Source organism: Panulirus ornatus, chromosome 6 (assembly GCF_036320965.1).
Source record: "Panulirus ornatus isolate Po-2019 chromosome 6, ASM3632096v1, whole genome shotgun sequence".
Lineage (NCBI taxonomy): Eukaryota > Metazoa > Arthropoda > Malacostraca > Decapoda > Palinuridae > Panulirus > Panulirus ornatus.
The window spans coordinates 41655461-41675187 of record NC_092229.1 but is presented as its reverse complement, the minus strand read 5'-3'; the positions used below and the strand labels follow the sequence as shown (position 1 = coordinate 41675187).

At 42.5% G+C, this 19727-nt stretch overlaps 1 protein-coding gene across 4 annotated transcripts in view; it reads left to right on the top strand.

The window, feature by feature from the left end:
* Positions 1–19727, top strand: part of LOC139749163 (polycomb protein EED-like) — a 139748-nt gene that overhangs the window by 113717 nt on the left and 6304 nt on the right. For all 4 annotated transcript variants that reach the window (XM_071662817.1, XM_071662818.1, XM_071662816.1 and 1 more), the window contains one exon: positions 14920–15072. In XM_071662817.1, the coding sequence (XP_071518918.1) occupies positions 14920–15072 (153 nt within the window). The remainder of the gene's footprint in view (positions 1–14919; positions 15073–19727) is intronic.

Below are 19727 nucleotides of genomic sequence, written 5' to 3'. Positions count from 1 at the left end.
GGTATTGAAAATACTCAAGAAATCTACAAAAGGTATTTTTTATTTTCTTTATTATACTTGTTCGCTGTCTCCTGTGTTTGCGAGGTAGCACAAGGAATTAGACAAAAGAATGGCCCAACCCACCCACATACACATGTATATACATAAACTCCCACATACGCACACATACATGCACATATACATTTATACACATGTACACACTCATACTTGCTGCCCCCATCCATCCCCATCGCCACGCAACCGCACATGAAACTGCGTCCTCTCCCCCCGCGTGCGCATGAGGTAGTGTCTCAGGAAAGGCCACATTTGTTCACTTTCAGTTTCTCGCTGTCAGGTGTAATGCACCAAAACTGCAGCTCCCTTTCCACATCCAAGCCCCACAAAACATTTCATGGTTTACCCCAGACACTTCACATGCCCTGGTTCAATCCATTGACGGCATGTTGACCCTGGTATACCACATCGTTCCAATTCATTCTATTCCTTGCACGCCTTTCACCTTCCTGCATGTTCAGGCCCTGATCGCTCAAAATCTTTTTCATTCCATCCTTCCACCTCCAGTTTGGTTTCCCACTTCTCCTCATTCCCTCCACCTCTGACACATATATCCTCTTTGTCACTTTTTTTTTTTTTTTTCTTTTTTTTTTGCCGCTGTCTCCCGCGTTTACGAGGTAGCGGCAGGAAACAGACGAAAGAAATGGCCCAACCCACCCCCATACACATATATATACATACGTCCACACACTCAAATATACATACCTACACAGCTTTCCATGGTTTACCCCAGACGCTTCACATGCCCTGATTCAATCCACTGACAGCACGTCAACCCCAGTATACCACATCGAACCAATTCACTCTATTCCTTGCCTTCCTTTCACCCTCCTGCATGTTCAGGCCCCGATCACACAAAATCTTTTTCACTCCATCTTTCCACCTCCAATTTGGTCTCCCACTTCTCCTCGTTCCCTCCACCTCCGACACATATATCCTTTTCTTCAATCTTTCTTCACTCATTCTCTCCATGTGCCCAAACCATTTCAAAACACCCTCTTCTGCTCTCTCAACCACGCTCTTTTTATTTCCACACATCTCTCTTACTCTTACGTTACTTACTCGATCAAACCACCTCACACCACACATTGTCCTCAAACATCTCATTTCCAGCACATCCATCCTCCTGCGCACAGCTCTATCCATAGCCCACGCCTCGCAACCATACAACATTGTTAGAACCACTATTCCTTCAAACATACCCATTTTTGCTTTCCGAGATAATGTTCTCGACTTCCACACATTCTTCAAGGCTCCCAGGATTTTCGCCCCCTCCCCCACCCTATGATCCACTTCCGCTTCCATGGTTCCATCCGCTGCCAGATCCACTCCCAGATATCTAAAACACTTTACTTCCTCCAGTTTTTCTCCATTCAAACTTACCTCCCAATTGACTTGACCCTCAACCCTACTGTACCTAATAACCCTGCTCTTATTCACATTTACTCTTATTTTTCTTCTTTCACACACTTTACCAAACTCAGTCACCAGCTTCTGCAGTTTCTCACATGAATCAGCCACCAGCGCTGTATCATCAGCGAACAACAACTGACTCACTTCCCAAGCTCTCTCATCCCCAACAGACTTCATACTTGCCCCTCTTTCCAAAACTCTTGCATTCACCTGCCTAACAACCCCATCCATAAACAAATTAAACAACCATGGAGACATCACACACCCCTGCCACAAACCTACATTCACTGAGAACCAATCACTCTCCTCTCTTCCTACACGTACACATGCCTTACATCCTCGATAAAAACTTTTCACTGCTTCTAACAACTTGCCTCCCACACCATATATTCTTAATACCTTCCACACAGCATCTCTATCAACTCTATCATATGCCTTCTCCAGATCCATAAATGCTACATACAAATCCATTTGCTTTTCTAAGTATTTCTCACATACATTCTTCAAAGCAAACACCTGATCCACACATCCTCTACCACTTCTGAAACCACACTGCTCTTCCCCAATCTGATGCTCTGTACATGCCTTCACCCTCTCAATCAATACCCTCCCATATAATTTACCAGGAATACTCAACAAACTTATACCTTTGTAATTTGAGCACTCACTCTTATCCCCTTTGCCTTTGTACAATGGCACTATGCACGCCTTCCGCCAATCCTCAGGCACCTCACCATGAGTCATACATACATTGAATAACCTTACCAACCAGTCAGTAATACAGTCACCCCCTTTTTTAATAAATTCCACTGCAATACCATCCAAACCCACTGCCTTGCCGGCTTTCATCTTCCGCAAAGCTTTTACTACCTCTTCTCTGTTTACCAAATCATTTTCCCTAACCCTCTCACTTTGCACACCACCTCGACCAAAACACCCTATATCTGCCACTCTATCATCAAACACATTCAACAAACCTTCAAAATACTCACTCCATCTCCTTCTCACATCACCACTACTTGTTATCACCTCCCCATTTGCGCCCTTCACTGAAGTTCCCATTTGCTCCCTTGTCTTACGCACTTTATTTACCTCCTTCCAGAACATCTTTTTATTCTCCCTAAAATTTAATGATACTCTCTCACCCCAACTCTCATTTGCCCTCTTTTTCACCTCTTGCACCTTTCTATTGACCTCCTGTCTCTTTCTTTTATACATCTCCCACTCAATTGCATTTTTTCCCTGCAAAAATCGTCCAAATGCCTCTCTCTTCTCTTTCACTAATAATCTTACTTCTTCATCCCACCACTCACTACCCTTTCTGATCAACCCACCTCCCACTCTTCTCATGCCACAAGCATCTTTTGCGCAATCCATCACTGATTCCCTAAATACATCCCATTCCTCCCCCACTCCCCTTACTTCCATTGTTCTCACCTTTTTCCATTCTGTACTCAGTCTCTCCTGGTACTTCCTCACACAAGTCTCCTTCCCAAGCTCACTTACTCTCACCACCCTCTTTACCCCAACATTCACTCTTCTTTTCTGAAAACCCATACAAATCTTCACCTTAGCCTCCACAAGTTAATGATCAGACATCCCTCCAGTTGCACCTCTCAGCACATTCACATCCAAAAGTCTCTCTTTTGCGCGCCTGTCGATTAACATGTAATCCAATAACGCTCTCTGGCCATCTCTCCTACTTACATACGTATACTGATGCATATCTCGCTTTTAAACCAGGTATTCCCAATCACCAGTCTTTGTCAATCTATCCTCACTTATTCTGTCCATGTGACCAAACCATTTCAATACACCCTCTTCTGCTCTCTCAACCACATTATTTTTATTACCATTCATCTCTCTTACCCTTTCATTACTTAATCGATTTAAACCACTTCACACCACATGTAGTCCTCAAACATTTCATTTCCAACACATCCACCATCCTCCACACAACCCTATCTATAGCCCATGCCTCGCAACCATATAACATTGTTGGAACCACTATTCCTTCAGACATACCCATTTTTGCTCCGAGATAACATTCTCGCCCTCCACATATTCTTCAACGCTCCCAGTACCTTCGCCCTCTCCCCCATCCTGTGACTCACTTCTGCTTCCATGGTTCCATCTGCTGCTAAATCCTCTCCCAGATATCTAAAACTTCACTTCCTCCGGTTTTTCTCCATTCAAACTTACCTTCCAATTAACTTGTCCCTCAACCCTACTGAACCAAATAATTACCTTGCTCTTATTCACATTTTCTCTCCACTTTCTTCTTTTACACTCTGTACCAAACTCAGTCACCAACTTCTGCAGTTTCTCACCCAAATCAGCCACCAGTGCTGTATCATCAGCAAACAACAACTGACTTGCTTCCCAAGCCCTCTCATCCACATCAGACTGCAAACTTGCCCTTCTCTCCAAAACTCGTGCATTCACCTCCCAAACAACCCCATCCATAAACAGATTAAACAGCCATGGAGACATCACGCACCCCTGCTGCAAACCGACATTCACTAGGAACCAATCACTTTCCTCTCCTCCTACTCCTACACATGACTTACATCCAAGTTAAAAACTTTTCACTGCTTCTAGCAAGTTACCTCCTACACCATATACTCTTAATATCTTCCACACAGCATCTCTATCAACTCTATCATGTCTTCTCCAGATCCAAAAATTATTTATATTTATTTATTTTGCTTTGTCGCTGTCTTCCGCGCCTGCGAGGTAGCACAAGGAAAACAGACAAAAGAAATGTCCAAACCCAACCCCACACACATTCACACACACACACACGTCCACACACGCAAACATACACACCCACACATCCCAACATACACACATATATACACACACAGACACACACATATACACACATGCACACAATTCACACTGTCTGCCCCTACTCGCCCCCATCCCCACCCCACCACACACGGAATAACATCCCCCTCCCCCCTCATGTGTGCGAGGCAGCGCCAGGAAAAGACAACAAAGGCCCCATTCGCTCACACTCAGTCTCCAGCTGTCATGCAATATATATATATATTTTTTTTTTTTCTTTTTTTGCTTTGTCGCTGTCTCCCGCGTTTGCGAGGTAGCGCAAGGAAACAGACGAAAGAAATGGCCCAACCCACCCCCATACACATGTATATACATACGTCCACACACGCAAATATACATACCTACACAGCTTTCCATGGTTTACCCGAGACGCTTCACATGCCTTGATTCAATCCACTGACAGCACGTCGACCCCGGTATACCACATCGCTCCAATTCACTCTATTCCTTGCCCTCCTTTCACCCTCCTGCATGTTCAGGCCCTGATCACACAAAATCTTTTTCACTCCATCTTTCCACCTCCAATTTGGTCTCCCTCTTCTCCTCGTTCCCTCCACCTCCGACACATATATCCTCTTGGTCAATCTTTCCTCACTCATTCTCTCCATGTGCCCAAACCATTTCAAAACACCCTCTTCTGCTCTCTCAACCACGCTCTTTTTATTTCCACACATCTCTCTTACCCTTACATTACTTACTCGATCAAACCACCTCACACCACACATTGTCCTCAAACATCTCATTTCCAGCACATCCATCCTCCTGCGCACAACTCTATCCATAGCCCACGCCTCGCAACCATACAACATTGTTGGAACCACTATTCCTTCAAACATACCCATTTTTGCTTTCCGAGATAATGTTCTCGACTTCCACACATTCTTCAAGGCTCCCAGAATTTTCGCCCCCTCCCCCACCCTATGATCCACTTCGCTTCCATGGTTCCATCTGCTGCCAGATCCACTCCCAGATATCTAACACACTTCACTTCCTCCAGTGTTTCTCCATTCAAACTCACCTCCCAATTGACTTGACCCTCAACCTACTGTACCTAATAACCTTGCTCTTATTCACATTTACTCTTAACTTTCTTCTTTCACACACTTTACCAAACTCAGTCACCAGCTTCTGCAGTTTCTCACATGAATCAGCCACCAGCGCTGTATCATCAGCGAACAACAACTGACTCACTTCCCAAGCTCTCTCATCCCCAACAGACTTCATACTTGCCCCTCTTTCCAAAACTCTTGCATTCACCTCCCTAACAACCCCATCCATAAACAAATTAAACAACCATGGAGACATCACACACCCCTGCCGCAAACCTACATTCACTGAGAACCAATCACTTTCCTCTCTTCCTACATGTACACATGCCTTACATCCTCGATGAAAACTTTTCACTGCTTCTAACAACTTGCCTCCCACACCATATATTCTTAATACCTTCCACAGAGCATCTCTATCAACTCTATCATATGCCTTCTCCAGATCCATATATATATATACATATATATATATTTTTTTTTTTGCTTTGTCGCTGTCTCCCGCGTTTGCGAGGTAGTGCAAGGAAACAGACGAAAGAAATGGCCCAACCCACCCCCATACACATGTATATGCATACGTCCACACACGCAAATATACATACCTACACAGCTTTCCATGGTTTACCCCAGACGCTTCACATGCCCTGATTCAATCCACTGACAGCACGTCAACCCCAGTATACCACATCGATCCAATTCACTCTATTCCTTGCCCGCCTTTCACCCTCCTGCAAGTTCAGGCCCCGATCACTCAAAATCTTTTTCACTCCATCTTTCCACCTCCAATTTGGTCTCCCACTTCTCCTCGTTCCCTCCACCTCCGACACATATACCCTCTTGGTCAATCTTTCCTCACTCATTCTCTCCATGTGCCCAAACCATTTCAAAACACCCTCTTCTGCTCTCTCAACCACGCTCTTTTTATTTCCACACATCTCTCTTACCCTTACATTACTTACTTGATCAAACCACCTCACACCACACATTGTCCTCAAACATCTCATTTCCAGCACATCCACCCTCCTGCACACAACTCTATCCATAGCCCACGCCTCGCAACCACACAACATTGTTGGAACCACTATTCCTTCAAACATACCCATTTTTGCTTTCCGAGATAATGTTCTCGACTTCCACACATTCTTCAAGGCTCCCAGGATTTTCACCCCCTCCCCCACCCTATGATTCACTTCCACTTCCATGGTTCCATCCGCTGCCAGATCCTTTCCCAGATATCTAAAACACTTTACTTCCTCCAGTTTTTCTCCATTCAAACTTACCTCCCAATTGACTTAACCAAAAATGCTACATACAAATCGATCTGTTTTTCTAAGTATTTCTCGCAAACATTCTTCAAAGCAAACATCTGAATCACACATCCTCTACCACTTCTGAAACCACACTGCTCTTCCCCAATCTGATGCTCTGTACATGCTTTTACCCTCTCATCAATACCCTCCCATATAATTTCCCAGGAATACTCAATAAACTTATACCTCTGTAATTTGAACACTCACCTTTATCCCCTTTGCCTTTGTACAGTGGCACTGTACATGCATTCTGCCAATCCTCAAGCACTTCACGTTGAACCTTACATACATTGAATATCCTCACCAACCAGTCAACAACACAGTCACCCCCTTTTTTAATAGATTTCACCGCATTACCATCCAAACCCGCTGCCTTGCCAGCTTTTATCTTCTGCAAAGCTTTCACTACCTCTTCTCTGTTCACCAAACCATTCTCCCTTACTCTCTCACTTCACACACCACCTCAACCAAAACTCAATATATCTGCCACTCTATCATCAAACACATTCAACAAACCTTCAAAATACTCACTCCATCTCCTTCTCACATCACCACTACTTGTTATCACCTCCCCATTTGCGCCCTTCACTGAAGTTCCCATTTGCTCCCTTGTCTTACGCACTTTATTTACCTCCTTCCAGAACATCTTTTTATTCTCCCTAAAATTTAATGATACTCTCTCACCCCAACTCTCATTTGCCCTCTTTTTCACCTCTTGCACCTTTCTATTGACCTCCTGTCTCTTTCTTTTATACATCTCCCACTCAATTGCATTTTTTCCCTGCAAAAATCGTCCAAATGCCTCTCTCTTCTCTTTCACTAATAATCTTACTTCTTCATCCCACCACTCACTACCCTTTCTGATCAACCCACCTCCCACTCTTCTCATGCCACAAGCATCTTTTGCGCAATCCATCACTGATTCCCTAAATACATCCCATTCCTCCCCCACTCCCCTTACTTCCATTGTTCTCACCTTTTTCCATTCTTCACTCAATCGTTCCTGGTACTTCCTCACACAAGTCTTCCTTTTCTCACACCTTTTACCCAAATCCTCCTTTTCGCCTCAATCCACTAGCCCCTAATGATCAGACATCCCTCAGTGCACCTCTAGCAACATTAACATCCAAAAGTCTCTCTTTTACACGCCTATCAATTAACAGTAATCCAATAACGCTCTTGGCCATCTCTCCTGCTTACATACGTATACTGATGCATATCTCCTTTTAAAAACAGGTATTCCCAATCACCAGTCTTTGTCAATCTATCCTCACTTATTCTGTCCATGTGACCAAACCATTTCAATACACCCTCTTCTGCTCTCTCAACCACATTATTTTTATTACATTCATCTCTCTTACCCTTTCATTACTTAATCGATTTAAACCACTTCACACCACATGTAGTCCTCAAACATTTCATTTCCAACACATCCACCATCCTCCACACAACCCTATCTATAGCCCATGCCTCGCAACCATATAACATTGTTGGAACCACTATTCCTTCAGACATACCCATTTTTGCTCCGAGATAACATTCTCGCCCTCCACATATTCTTCAACGCTCCCAGTACCTTCGCCCTCTCCCCCATCCTGTGACTCACTTCTGCTTCCATGGTTCCATCTGCTGCTAAATCCTCTCCCAGATATCTAAAACTTCACTTCCTCCGGTTTTTCTCCATTCAAACTTACCTTCCAATTAACTTGTCCCTCAACCCTACTGAACCAAATAATTACCTTGCTCTTATTCACATTTTCTCTCCACTTTCTTCTTTTACACTCTGTACCAAACTCAGTCACCAACTTCTGCAGTTTCTCACCCAAATCAGCCACCAGTGCTGTATCATCAGCAAACAACAACTGACTTGCTTCCCAAGCCCTCTCATCCACATCAGACTGCAAACTTGCCCTTCTCTCCAAAACTCGTGCATTCACCTCCCAAACAACCCCATCCATAAACAGATTAAACAGCCATGGAGACATCACGCACCCCTGCTGCAAACCGACATTCACTAGGAACCAATCTCTTTCCTCTCTTCCTACTCCTACACATGACTTACATCCATGTTAAAAACTTTTCACTGCTTCTAGCAAGTTACCTCCTACACCATATACTCTTAATATCTTCCACAGAGCATCTCTATCAACTCTTATCATATGTCTTCTCCAGATCCAAAAATTATTTATATTTATTTATTTTGCTTTGTCGCTGTCTCCCGCACCTGCGAGGTAGCACAACGAAAACAGACAAAAGAAATGGCCAAACCCAACCCCACACACATGCACACACACACACGTCCACACACGCAAACATACACACCCACACATCCCAACATACACTCATATATATACACAGAGACACACACATATACACACATGCACACAATTCACGCTGTCTGCCCCTACTCACCCCCATCCCCACCCCACCACACACAGAATAACATCCCCCTCCCCCCTCATGTGCGCGAGGCAGCGCCAGGAAAAGACAACAAAGGCCCCATTCGCTCACACTCAGTCTCCAGCTGTCATGCAATATATATATATATATTTTTTTTTTTTTTTTTTTTTTTTTTGCTTTGTCGCTGTCTCCCGCGTTTGCGAGGTAGCGCAAGGAAACAGACGAAAGAAATGGCCCAACCCACCCCCATACACATGTATATACATACGTCCACACACGCAAATATACATACCTACACAGCTTTCCATGGTTTACCCCAGACGCTTCACATGCCTTGATTCAATCCACTGACAGCACGTCAACCCCGGTATACCACATCGCTCCAATTCACTCTATTCCTTGCCCTCCTTTCACCCTCCTGCATGTTCAGGCCCTGATCACACAAAATCTTTTTCACTCCATCTTTCCACCTCCAATTTGGTCTCCCTCTTCTCCTCGTTCCCTCCACCTCCGACACATATATCCTCTTGGTCAATCTTTCCTCACTCATTCTCTCCATGTGCCCAAACCATTTCAAAACACCCTCTTCTGCTCTCTCAACCATGCTCTTTTTATTTCCACACATCTCTCTTACCCTTACATTACTTACTCGATCAAACCACCTCACACCACACATTGTCCTCAAACATCTCATTTCCAGCACATCCATCTTCCTGCGCACAACTCTATCCATAGCCCACGCCTCGCAACCATACAACATTGTTGGAACCACTATTCCTTCAAACATACCCATTTTTGCTTTCCGAGATAATGTTCTCGACTTCCACACATTCTTTAAGGCTCCCAGAATTTTCGCCCCCTCCCCCACTCTATGATCCACTTCCGCTTCCATGGTTCCATCTGCTGCCAGATCCACTCCCAGATATCTAACACACTTCACTTCCTCCAGTGTTTCTCCATTCAAACTCACCTCCCAATTGACTTGACCCTCAACCCTACTGTACCTAATAACCTTGCTCTTATTCACATTTTCTCTCCACTTTCTTCTTTCACACACTTTACCAAACTCAGTCACCAGCTTCTGCAGTTTCTCACATGAATCAGCCACCAGCGCTGTATCATCAGCGAACAACAACTGACTCACTTCCCAAGTTCTCTCATCCCCAACAGACTTCATACTTGCCCCTCTTTCCAAAACTCTTGCATTCACCTCCCTAACAACCCCATCCATAAACAAATTAAACAACCATGGAGACATCACACACCCCTGCCGCAAACCTACATTCACTGAGAACCAATCACTTTCCTCTCTTCCTACATGTACACATGCCTTACATCCTCGATGAAAACTTTTCACTGCTTCTAACAACTTGCCTCCCACACCATATATTCTTAATACCTTCCACAGAGCATCTCTATCAACTCTATCATATGCCTTCTCCAGATCCATATATATATATACATATATATTTTTTTTTTTTTTTGCTTTGTCGCTGTCTCCTGCGTTTGCGAGGTAGTGCAAGGAAACAGACGAAAGAAATGGCCCAACCCACCCCCATACACTTGTATATGCATACGTCCACACACGCAAATATACATACCTACACAGCTTTCCATGGTTTACCCCAGACACTTCACATGCCCTGATTCAATCCACTGACCGCACGTCAACCTGAGTATACCACATCGATCCAATTCACTCTATTCCTTGCCCGCCTTTCACCCTCCTGCAAGTTCAGGCCCCGATCACTCAAAATCTTTTTCACTCCATCTTTCCACCTCCAATTTGGTCTCCCACTTCTCCTCGTTCCCTCCACCTCCGACACATATATCCTCTTGGTCAATCTTTCCTCACTCATTCTCTCCATGTGCCCAAACCATTTCAGAACACCCTCTTCTGCTCTCTCAACCACGCTCTTTTTATTTCCACACATCTCTCTTACCCTTACGTTACTTACTTGATCAAACCACCTCACACCGCACATTGTCCTCAAACATCTCATTTCCAGCACATCCACCCTCCTGCACACAACTCTATCCATAGCCCACGCCTCGCAACCACACAACATTGTTGGAACCACTATTCCTTCAAACATACCCATTTTTGCTTTCCGAGATAATCTTCTCGACTTCCACACATTCTTCAAGGCTCCCAGGATTTTCACCCCCTCCCCCACCCTATGATTCACTTCCGCTTCCATGGTTCCATCCGCTGCCAGATCCTTTCCCAGATATCTAAAACACTTTACTTCCTCCAGTTTTTCTCCATTCAAACTTACCTCCCAGTTGACTTAACCAAAAATGCTACATACAAATCGATCTGTTTTTCTAAGTATTTCTCGCAAACATTCTTCAAAGCCAACATCTGAATCACACATCCTCTACCACTTCTGAAACCACACTGCTCTTCCCCAATCTGATGCTCTGTACATGCTTTTACCCTCTCATCAATACCCTCCCATATAATTTCCCAGGAATACTCAATAAACTTATACCTCTGTAATTTGAACACTCACCTTTATCCCCTTTGCCTTTGTACAGTGGCACTGTACATGCATTCTGCCAATCCTCAAGCACTTCATGTTGAACCTTACATACACTGAATATCCTCACCAACCAGTCAACAACACAGTCACCCCCTTTTTTAATAGATTTCACCGCATTACCATCCAAACCCGCTGCCTTGCCAGCTTTTATCTTCTGCAAAGCTTTCACTACCTCTTCTCTGTTCACCAAACCATTCTCCCTTACTCTCACTTCACACACCACCTCAACCAAAACTCAATATATCTGCCACTCTATCATCAAACACATTCAACAAACCTTCAAAACACTCACTTCATCTCCCTTCTCACTTTGCCATTACTTATTATTACTTCCCCATTAGCCCCCTTCACCAGTGTTCCCATTTGTTTTCTTCTCTTACACACTTTATTTGCGTACTTCCAAAACTTCTTTTTATTCTCCCTAAAATTTAATGATACTCTCTCACCCCAACTCTCATTTGCCCTCTTTTTCACCTCTTGCACGTTTCTTTTGACCTCCTGCCTCTTCCTTGTATACATCTCCCAATTATTTGCACTACTTCTGTCCAAAAATCATCCAAACGCCTCTCTCTTCTCTCACTAACACTCTTACTTCTTCATCCCACAACTCACTACCCTTTCTCCTCTGCCCACCTCCCACCTTTCTCATGGCTGAGGCATCTTTTGCATAAGCCATCACTGGTTCCCTAAATACCTCCCATTCCTCCTCCACTCCCCTTATGCCATTTGCTCTGACATTTTTTCATTCTTCACTCAATCGCTCCTGGTACTTCCTCACACAAGTCTTCTTTTCTGAAAACCTTTTACAAATCCTCACCTTCGCCTCCACAAGATAATGATCAGACATCCCTTCAGGTGCCCCTCTTAGAACATTAACATCCAAAAGTCTCTCTTTCACACGCCTATCAATTAACACATAATCCAATAATGCTCTTTGGCCATCTCTCCTGCTTACATACGTATACTCATGTATATCTCTCTTTTCAAAAAAGGTATTCCCAATCACCAGTCCTTTTTCAGTACACAAATCTAAAAGCTCTTCATTTTCATTTACAACTCTGAACACCCCATGTACACCAATTATACCCTCAGCTGCCACATTACTCACCTTTGCATTCAAAAAAAGGTATCTTCACAAAATTTATGTAATCACTAGTATCAGGTTCATCCACATGTTTTTCAAATCAGTAAGAGACAACATTACATCCTCAACACATTGATTACAAATGTAGGAAAAATTTTCAGTGGACTTTTCGTCTTGATGAAAGTCAGAGCTACCAGACAATAATGATTAATTTTGTGAGTAGGTGAAGATTTCTTAGATACTGGTAATGGTTCCAAAATTTCCCATACGTTGGTATATGAGCATTATCTAGCAGTTTTTAAAATATCTTACACTGTATAGATACTAATAGTTCTCCACACTTCACTACTTTCCCATGTATTTTATCAGGCTTTTACCAGTCTTGATAGACTGCAAACTTTTAAATACCTCATCATTTGAGATAACAGCATGATGATTGTTTTTTATGGTGAAAATCAATAATACAAGAATGTTAAGTAGAAGAGACAAAGGTATCAAATCTTGCATAGAAAACATTAAGGTCATTGCAAAATTCTTTAACTTTGTGTGCATCATGACTAGCTGAGGTCTTTTCCATACCAGTTAATTTCTAATACCATTACGCATTGACTTTGTATCACTCCTGAACATGATTTCATGCTTTCATTTATATTATTTTTTTATTGTACTTAATCTCCATCTCCCGCAGCGTTAGCGAGGTAGCACAAGGGAACAGATGAGAGAATGGCCCAACCCACCCACGTACACATGTATACATACGTAAATGCCCACACACACACACACATACATACCTATACATTTCAGCATGTACATATATATACATACACAGACATATAGACAAAGAGGATATATGTGTCAAAGGTGGAGGGAATGAGGATAAGTGGGAGACCAAATTGGAGGTGGAAGGATGGAGTGAAAAAGATTTTGAGCGATCGGGTCCTGAACATACGGGAGGGTGAAAGGCGTGCAAGGAATAGCTTGAATTGGAATGATGTGGTTTACCGGGGTTGACGTGCTGTCAGTAGATTGAACCAGGGCATGTGGAGCATCTGGGGTAAACCATGGAGAGTTTTGTGGAGCCTTGATGTGGAAAGGGAGTTGTAGTTTCGGTGCATTACACATGACAGCTAGACACTAGGTGTGAATGGATATGGTCTTTTGTCCTTTCCTAGCACTACCTCTCGGGGGAAGGGGGATGCTATTTCTTGTGTGGCGCGGTGGTGACAGGAATGAATGAAGGCAGCAAGTATGAATTATGTACATGTGTATATATGTATATGTCTGTGTATGTATATATATATGTGCGTTGAAATGTATAGGTATGAATATATGCGTGTGTGGACGTGTATGTATATACATGTGTATGTGGGTGGGTTGGGCCATTCTTTCGTCTGTTTCCTTGCGCTACCTCACTAACGCGGGAGACAGCGACAAAGTATAATAGATACATGTACATTCCTATGAGTCCTTGGGGAAATGAAACACGATAAGTTCCCAATTGCACTTTCGTATAATAATTACATCATCAGGGGAGATACAGGAAAGAATTGTCAGTTGATATACAACGAAGAGACTTAGCTAGGACGCCATTTGGTAAACAAGTGACTGTGCACAGTCACAGTCATTTGTTTTTTGCCTCGTGTACCATCCTAGTTGTTCCTCCAATGTTGTCGTATATTGGTTTTGGATTTTTTAAGATCCTTTGGAGGATTATATATCATCACCACAACTTTGCTCTTCTTTCCTACAGTTATCCTTCCCATTGCGTGAATGGGCCATATATGACTGTCTTCTGAAACTTAAAGCTATCTCTTACTAGGAGAGCTGAAACTCCTCAGCCTTTATCATATCTTTCTCTCCATACTATCATGTAATACTGGACAGAAAAGATGTTATCTCTTTCTTTAACTTTGTTTCCACAACCCTTATAATATTCGGTGCATATTCCCTTATCCAATCCTTAAACTCCATCTCTTTACCATGTACTGATAATCCATCAGCATTTGTATACAATTCTTTGTCTCCCTTTACCATTGTCTAAATTTCCTGACCTCTCTGCAACACTGACAGGCTTGGTTGATCCTCATTTTATGGCCTTTAACCATATCTCCTTTTTCTGCTCTCTTTCCTTATTCTATCATGCTTTATGAATGTGTATGTGTGTGTGTGAATGTACAGGGCTTTAAACTTATTGTTTATTATCTTTGCCATTGCAGAGCTGTGAGAATACCATAGTGTGTTGGAAGCCTGGACTTCTCAATCAGACAGAGCTGAAGCACAATGACACAAATGTTACAATTATACACAAGTTTGACTACAAGGAATGTGAAATCTGGTTCATGAGGTTTGCTTTGGACTACTGGCAGAAGGTAATCATTGTGTGTATATGTACATTCCTTTGTTTTTTCCTATGTTCATTTCTCATTTGTCCTAGACAACTAATGTGGGAGGAATGGTGTTTGGTAGTATATTTCTTCTTTCCGTAACTTGCAAGTATAGATTTGCATGAAGAAATTTTTGATGAAATTACCCTTATCTTGAGCACTTCAGTCCACTTTTTTGTACATACTCCATTACCAAATTAAAACACCTTAATTTAAGTTGATATTTTCCTTCATTTCTCTTCAGGTGTTGTCAGAGTGTGCTTGCATGAGGTTACAATTTGAATGAAAAGTCACCTTTAGCAGGGCTTTATCATTGTCAGCTGACAAAAGTACATTTTCAGTAAAGGACAGTTCTTCAGAGGAGTCCATCTTGTCACTTCTGCTGAGTGTAGTATATCCTTGGGCTGCAGGAGACCCTGGAAAAGGGATCCTAGGGTAACATCAGGACCTTACAAAAGGGTTAGGGGAGAAAGAATTTTCTCACATATTCCTTGCATATTGTGGAAGGCGACTAAAGGGGATGGAAGCAGGGGGCTGGAAACCTCCCCCCCTCCCTCCTCCTTGTATTTGAATATCTATAAAGGGAAATGAAAGAAGAAGACAAGCAGAAAGTGCTCATCCTTCTCGAAGGCTCAGATTGGGATGTCTGAATGTGTGTGGATGAAACCAAGATGAGAAGAAAGGAGAGATAGGTAGTATGTTTGAGGAAAGAAACCTGGATGCTCTGGCTCCGAGTGAAACAAAGCTCAAGGGTTAAGGGTAAGAGTGGTTTAGGAAAGTCTTGGATGTAAAGTCAGGGGTTGGTGAGAGGACAAGAGCTAAGGAAGGAGTAGCAATACTCCTGAAGCAGGAGTTGTGGGAGTATGTGATAGAGTGTAAGAAAGTACTTTCTAGATTGTTGTGGGTAAAACTGAAAGTGGATGGAGAGAGATGAGTGCCTATGCACTTGGTCATGAGAAGAAAGATCATGAGAGGCAAATGTTTTGGGAGCAGTTGAGTGAGTGTATTAGCAGCTTTGATGTACGAGACCTGGTTATAGTGATGGGTGATTTAAGTGTGAAGGTGAGTATTGTGGCAGTTGAGGGTATGACTGGTGTACATGGTGTGTTCAGTGTTGTAAATGGAAAATGGTGAAGAGCTTGTGGAATTGTGTGCTGAAAAAAAAGTAAATGGAAATGGTGAAGAGCTTATGGATTTGTGTGCTGAAAAAAAATAGTGTTCGGGAATACTTGGTTTAAAAAGAGATATACATAAGTATTCGTATGTGAGTAGGTATCATGGTCAAAGGGCATAATTGGATTACGTGTTAATTGATAGGCGTATAAATGTGAGAATTTTGGATGTTCACGTGCTGAGAGGGGCAGCTGGAGGGATGTCTGATCAATATCTTGTAGGAGGTGAAGGTGAAGAGCATGTTTGGGTAAGAGTGGTGACAGTAAGAGAGCTTGGAAAGGAGACTTGTGTGAGGAAGTGTCAAGAGAGATTGAGTGTAGAATGACAAAAGTTGAGAGCAAATGACGTGAGGGGAGTGGATTAGGAATGGGATTCATTTAGCGAAGCAGTGATGGCTTGCGCAAAAGATGCATGTGGTATGAGAATGGTGGAAGGTGGGTAAATTGGAAAGGGTAGTGAGTGGTGGGATGAAGAAGAAAGATTGTTAGTGAAAGAGAAAAGAGAGGCATTTGGATGGTATTTGCTGGGAAGTAGTGCAATTGACTGGGAGAAGAATAAAAGAAAGTGGCAAGAGGTCAAGAAAAAGGTGCAAGAGTTTAAAAAGAGAGCAAATGAGAGTAGGGGTGAGGCAGTATCATTAAATTTTAGGAAGAATAAACATGTTTTAGAAGGAGGGAAATAACGTGCGTAAGACGAGAACAAATGGGAAGCGATGACAGGTACTATTCAAGTATTTTGAAGGTTTGATGAATGTGTTTGATGATGATAGAGTAGCAGATATAGGGTGTTTGGGTTGAGGTGGTGTGTGAAGTGAGAGGGTTAGGAAGAATGATTTGGTGAAGAGAGAAGAGGTAGTGAAAGCTTTGCAGAAGATGAAATCCAGCAAGGCAGTGGGTTTGGATGGTATTGCAGTGGAATTTATTAAAAGAGTGTTGTTGATTGGTTGGTAAGGATATTCAGTGTATGTATGGACCATGGTGAAGTGCCTGAGGATTGGCAGAATGCATCCATAGTGCCATTGTACAAAGGCAGATGGGATAGAGGTGGGTGTTCAAACTACAGAGGCATAAGTTTGTTGAGTATCCCTGGGAATTTGTATGGGAGGGTATTGATTGAGAGGGTCAAGGCATGTACAGCGCATCAGATTGGGTTTCAGAATGTATGTGAGAAATACTTCGAAAATCAAATGGATTTGTATGTAGCATTTATGGATCTGGAGAAGGGATATGATAGGGTTGATAGAGATGCTTTGTGGAAGGTTTTAAAAGTATATGGTGTGGGAGGTAAATTGCTAGAAGCAGTGAAAAGTTTTTACCAAGAATATAAGGCATGTGTATGAGTAGTAAGAGAGGAGAGTGATTGGTTCCCAGTAAATGTTGGTTTGCAGCAGGGGTGTGTGATGCCCCGTAGGTGTTTAATTTGTTTATGGATGGTGTGGTTAGGGAGGTAAATCCAAGAGTTTTGGAGAGAGGGGTGAGTATACAGTCTGTTGTGGATGAGAGGGTATGGGAAGTGAGTCAGTTGTTGTTTGCCGATGATACAGGTCTAGTGGTTAATTCATGTGAGAAACTGCAGAGGTTGGTGATCGAGTTTGGAAAAGTGTGTGAAAGGAGGAAGGTGAAAGTAAATGTGGATATGAGCAAGGTTATTAGGTTCAGTAGTGTTGAGGGACAAGTTAATTGGGATGTAAGTTTGAATGGAGGAAAATTGGTGGAAGTGAAGTGTTTTAGATATCTGGGAGTGGACTTATCTGTGGATGGAAGCGGAAGTGAGTCACAGGATGAGGGAAGGGGTGAAGTTTCTGGGAGCGATGAAGAATAAGTGGAAGGAGGGAATGTTATCTCAGAGCAAAAATGGGTATGTTTGAAGAAATAGTAGTTCCTACAGTGATATACTGTTGCGAGGCATGGGCTATAGATAGGGTTGTACGGAAAAGGGTGGATGTGTTGGAAATGAAATGTTTGAGGACAATATGTGGTGTTAGATGGTTTGATCAAGTAAGTAATGTAAGATTAAGAGAGATGTGTGGAAATGAAAAGTGTGTGGTTAGGAGAGCAGAAGAGGGTGTCTTGAAATGGTTTGGACCTATGGAGAGAGTGAGTGAAAAAAGATTGATAAAGAGGATATATGTGTCAGTGGTGGATGGAAAAGGAGAGGTAGGAGACCAGATTGGAGGTGGAAGGATGGAGGAAAAAGATTTGGAGCAATCAGAGCCTGAACATACAGGTGGGTGAGAGGCGTGCAAAGAATAGAGTGAATTGGAACAATGTGGTATACCAGGGTCAATGTGCTGTCAGTGGACTGAACCAGGGCAAGTGAAGCATCTGGGGTGAACCATGGAAAGGTCTGTGGGGCCTGGATGTGGATAGGGAGCTGTAGTTTTGGTGCATTACACATGACAGCTAGAGACTGAGTGTGAATGTATGTGGCCTTTTTTTGTCTGATTTCTTGGCACTACCTCGGTGAAGTAGGGGATAGCGATGCTGTTTTCCTGTGTGGCTGGGTACCATCAGGAATGGATGAAGGCAAGCAAGTATGACTATGAACATGTGTATGTATGTAATGTTTGCGTATGTGCATGTATATGTATGTATGTGTTGATATGTATATGTGTGTATGTGGGTGTTTATTTATATGTATATATGGATAGGCCATTCTTCGTCTGTTTCCTGGTGCTTACTCGCTGATGCAGGAAACAGCAATTATGTGTTATAATAATAATATAATAAACAATGATGTTGATTTATAGATATATAAACACTGATTCAGCAACCATTCTCTTGCAGATAACCCTTTTGCATATCTATTTTATGGTTGCAAACATTACTTTTGTGCTCTCTCGCACTTTTTCATAGATCAGATTGTTTTTCATTTCCTTCATGATCACCAGTGCCATTTGTAATTTCCCAGGAGTATTTCCCTTTTATGAAAATTTTTTGCAATATTCAGGAGTTCTAAATAGTTGATGAAATTGTTGAAAGGGTCTGTTCTCTCTGTCTATACCTCTGATGCCTGTTCCCAATTGGAACTCCCTTAAGGGAGTGGCCACGGCAATAGAGTTTCCATAGCTAGTGAACTTCATTACCGCTTCTTTCGTATCTCACCCTAAACAGGGCACTGTTAAGGTGTATGTATGTAATGTTTGTGTATGTGCATGTATATGTATGTATGTGTTGATATGTATATGTGTGTATGTGGGTGTTTATATATATGTATATATGGATAGGCCATTCTTCGTCTGTTTCCTGGTGCTTACTCGCTGATGCAGGAAACAGCAATTATGTGTTATAATAATAATATAATAAACAATGATGTTTATTTATAGATATATAAACACTAATTCAGCAACCATTCTCTTGCAGATAACCCTTTTGCATACCTATTTTATGGTTGCAAACATTACTTTTGTGCTCTCTCGCACTTTTTTCATAGATCAGATTGTTTTTCATTTCCTTCATGTTCACCAG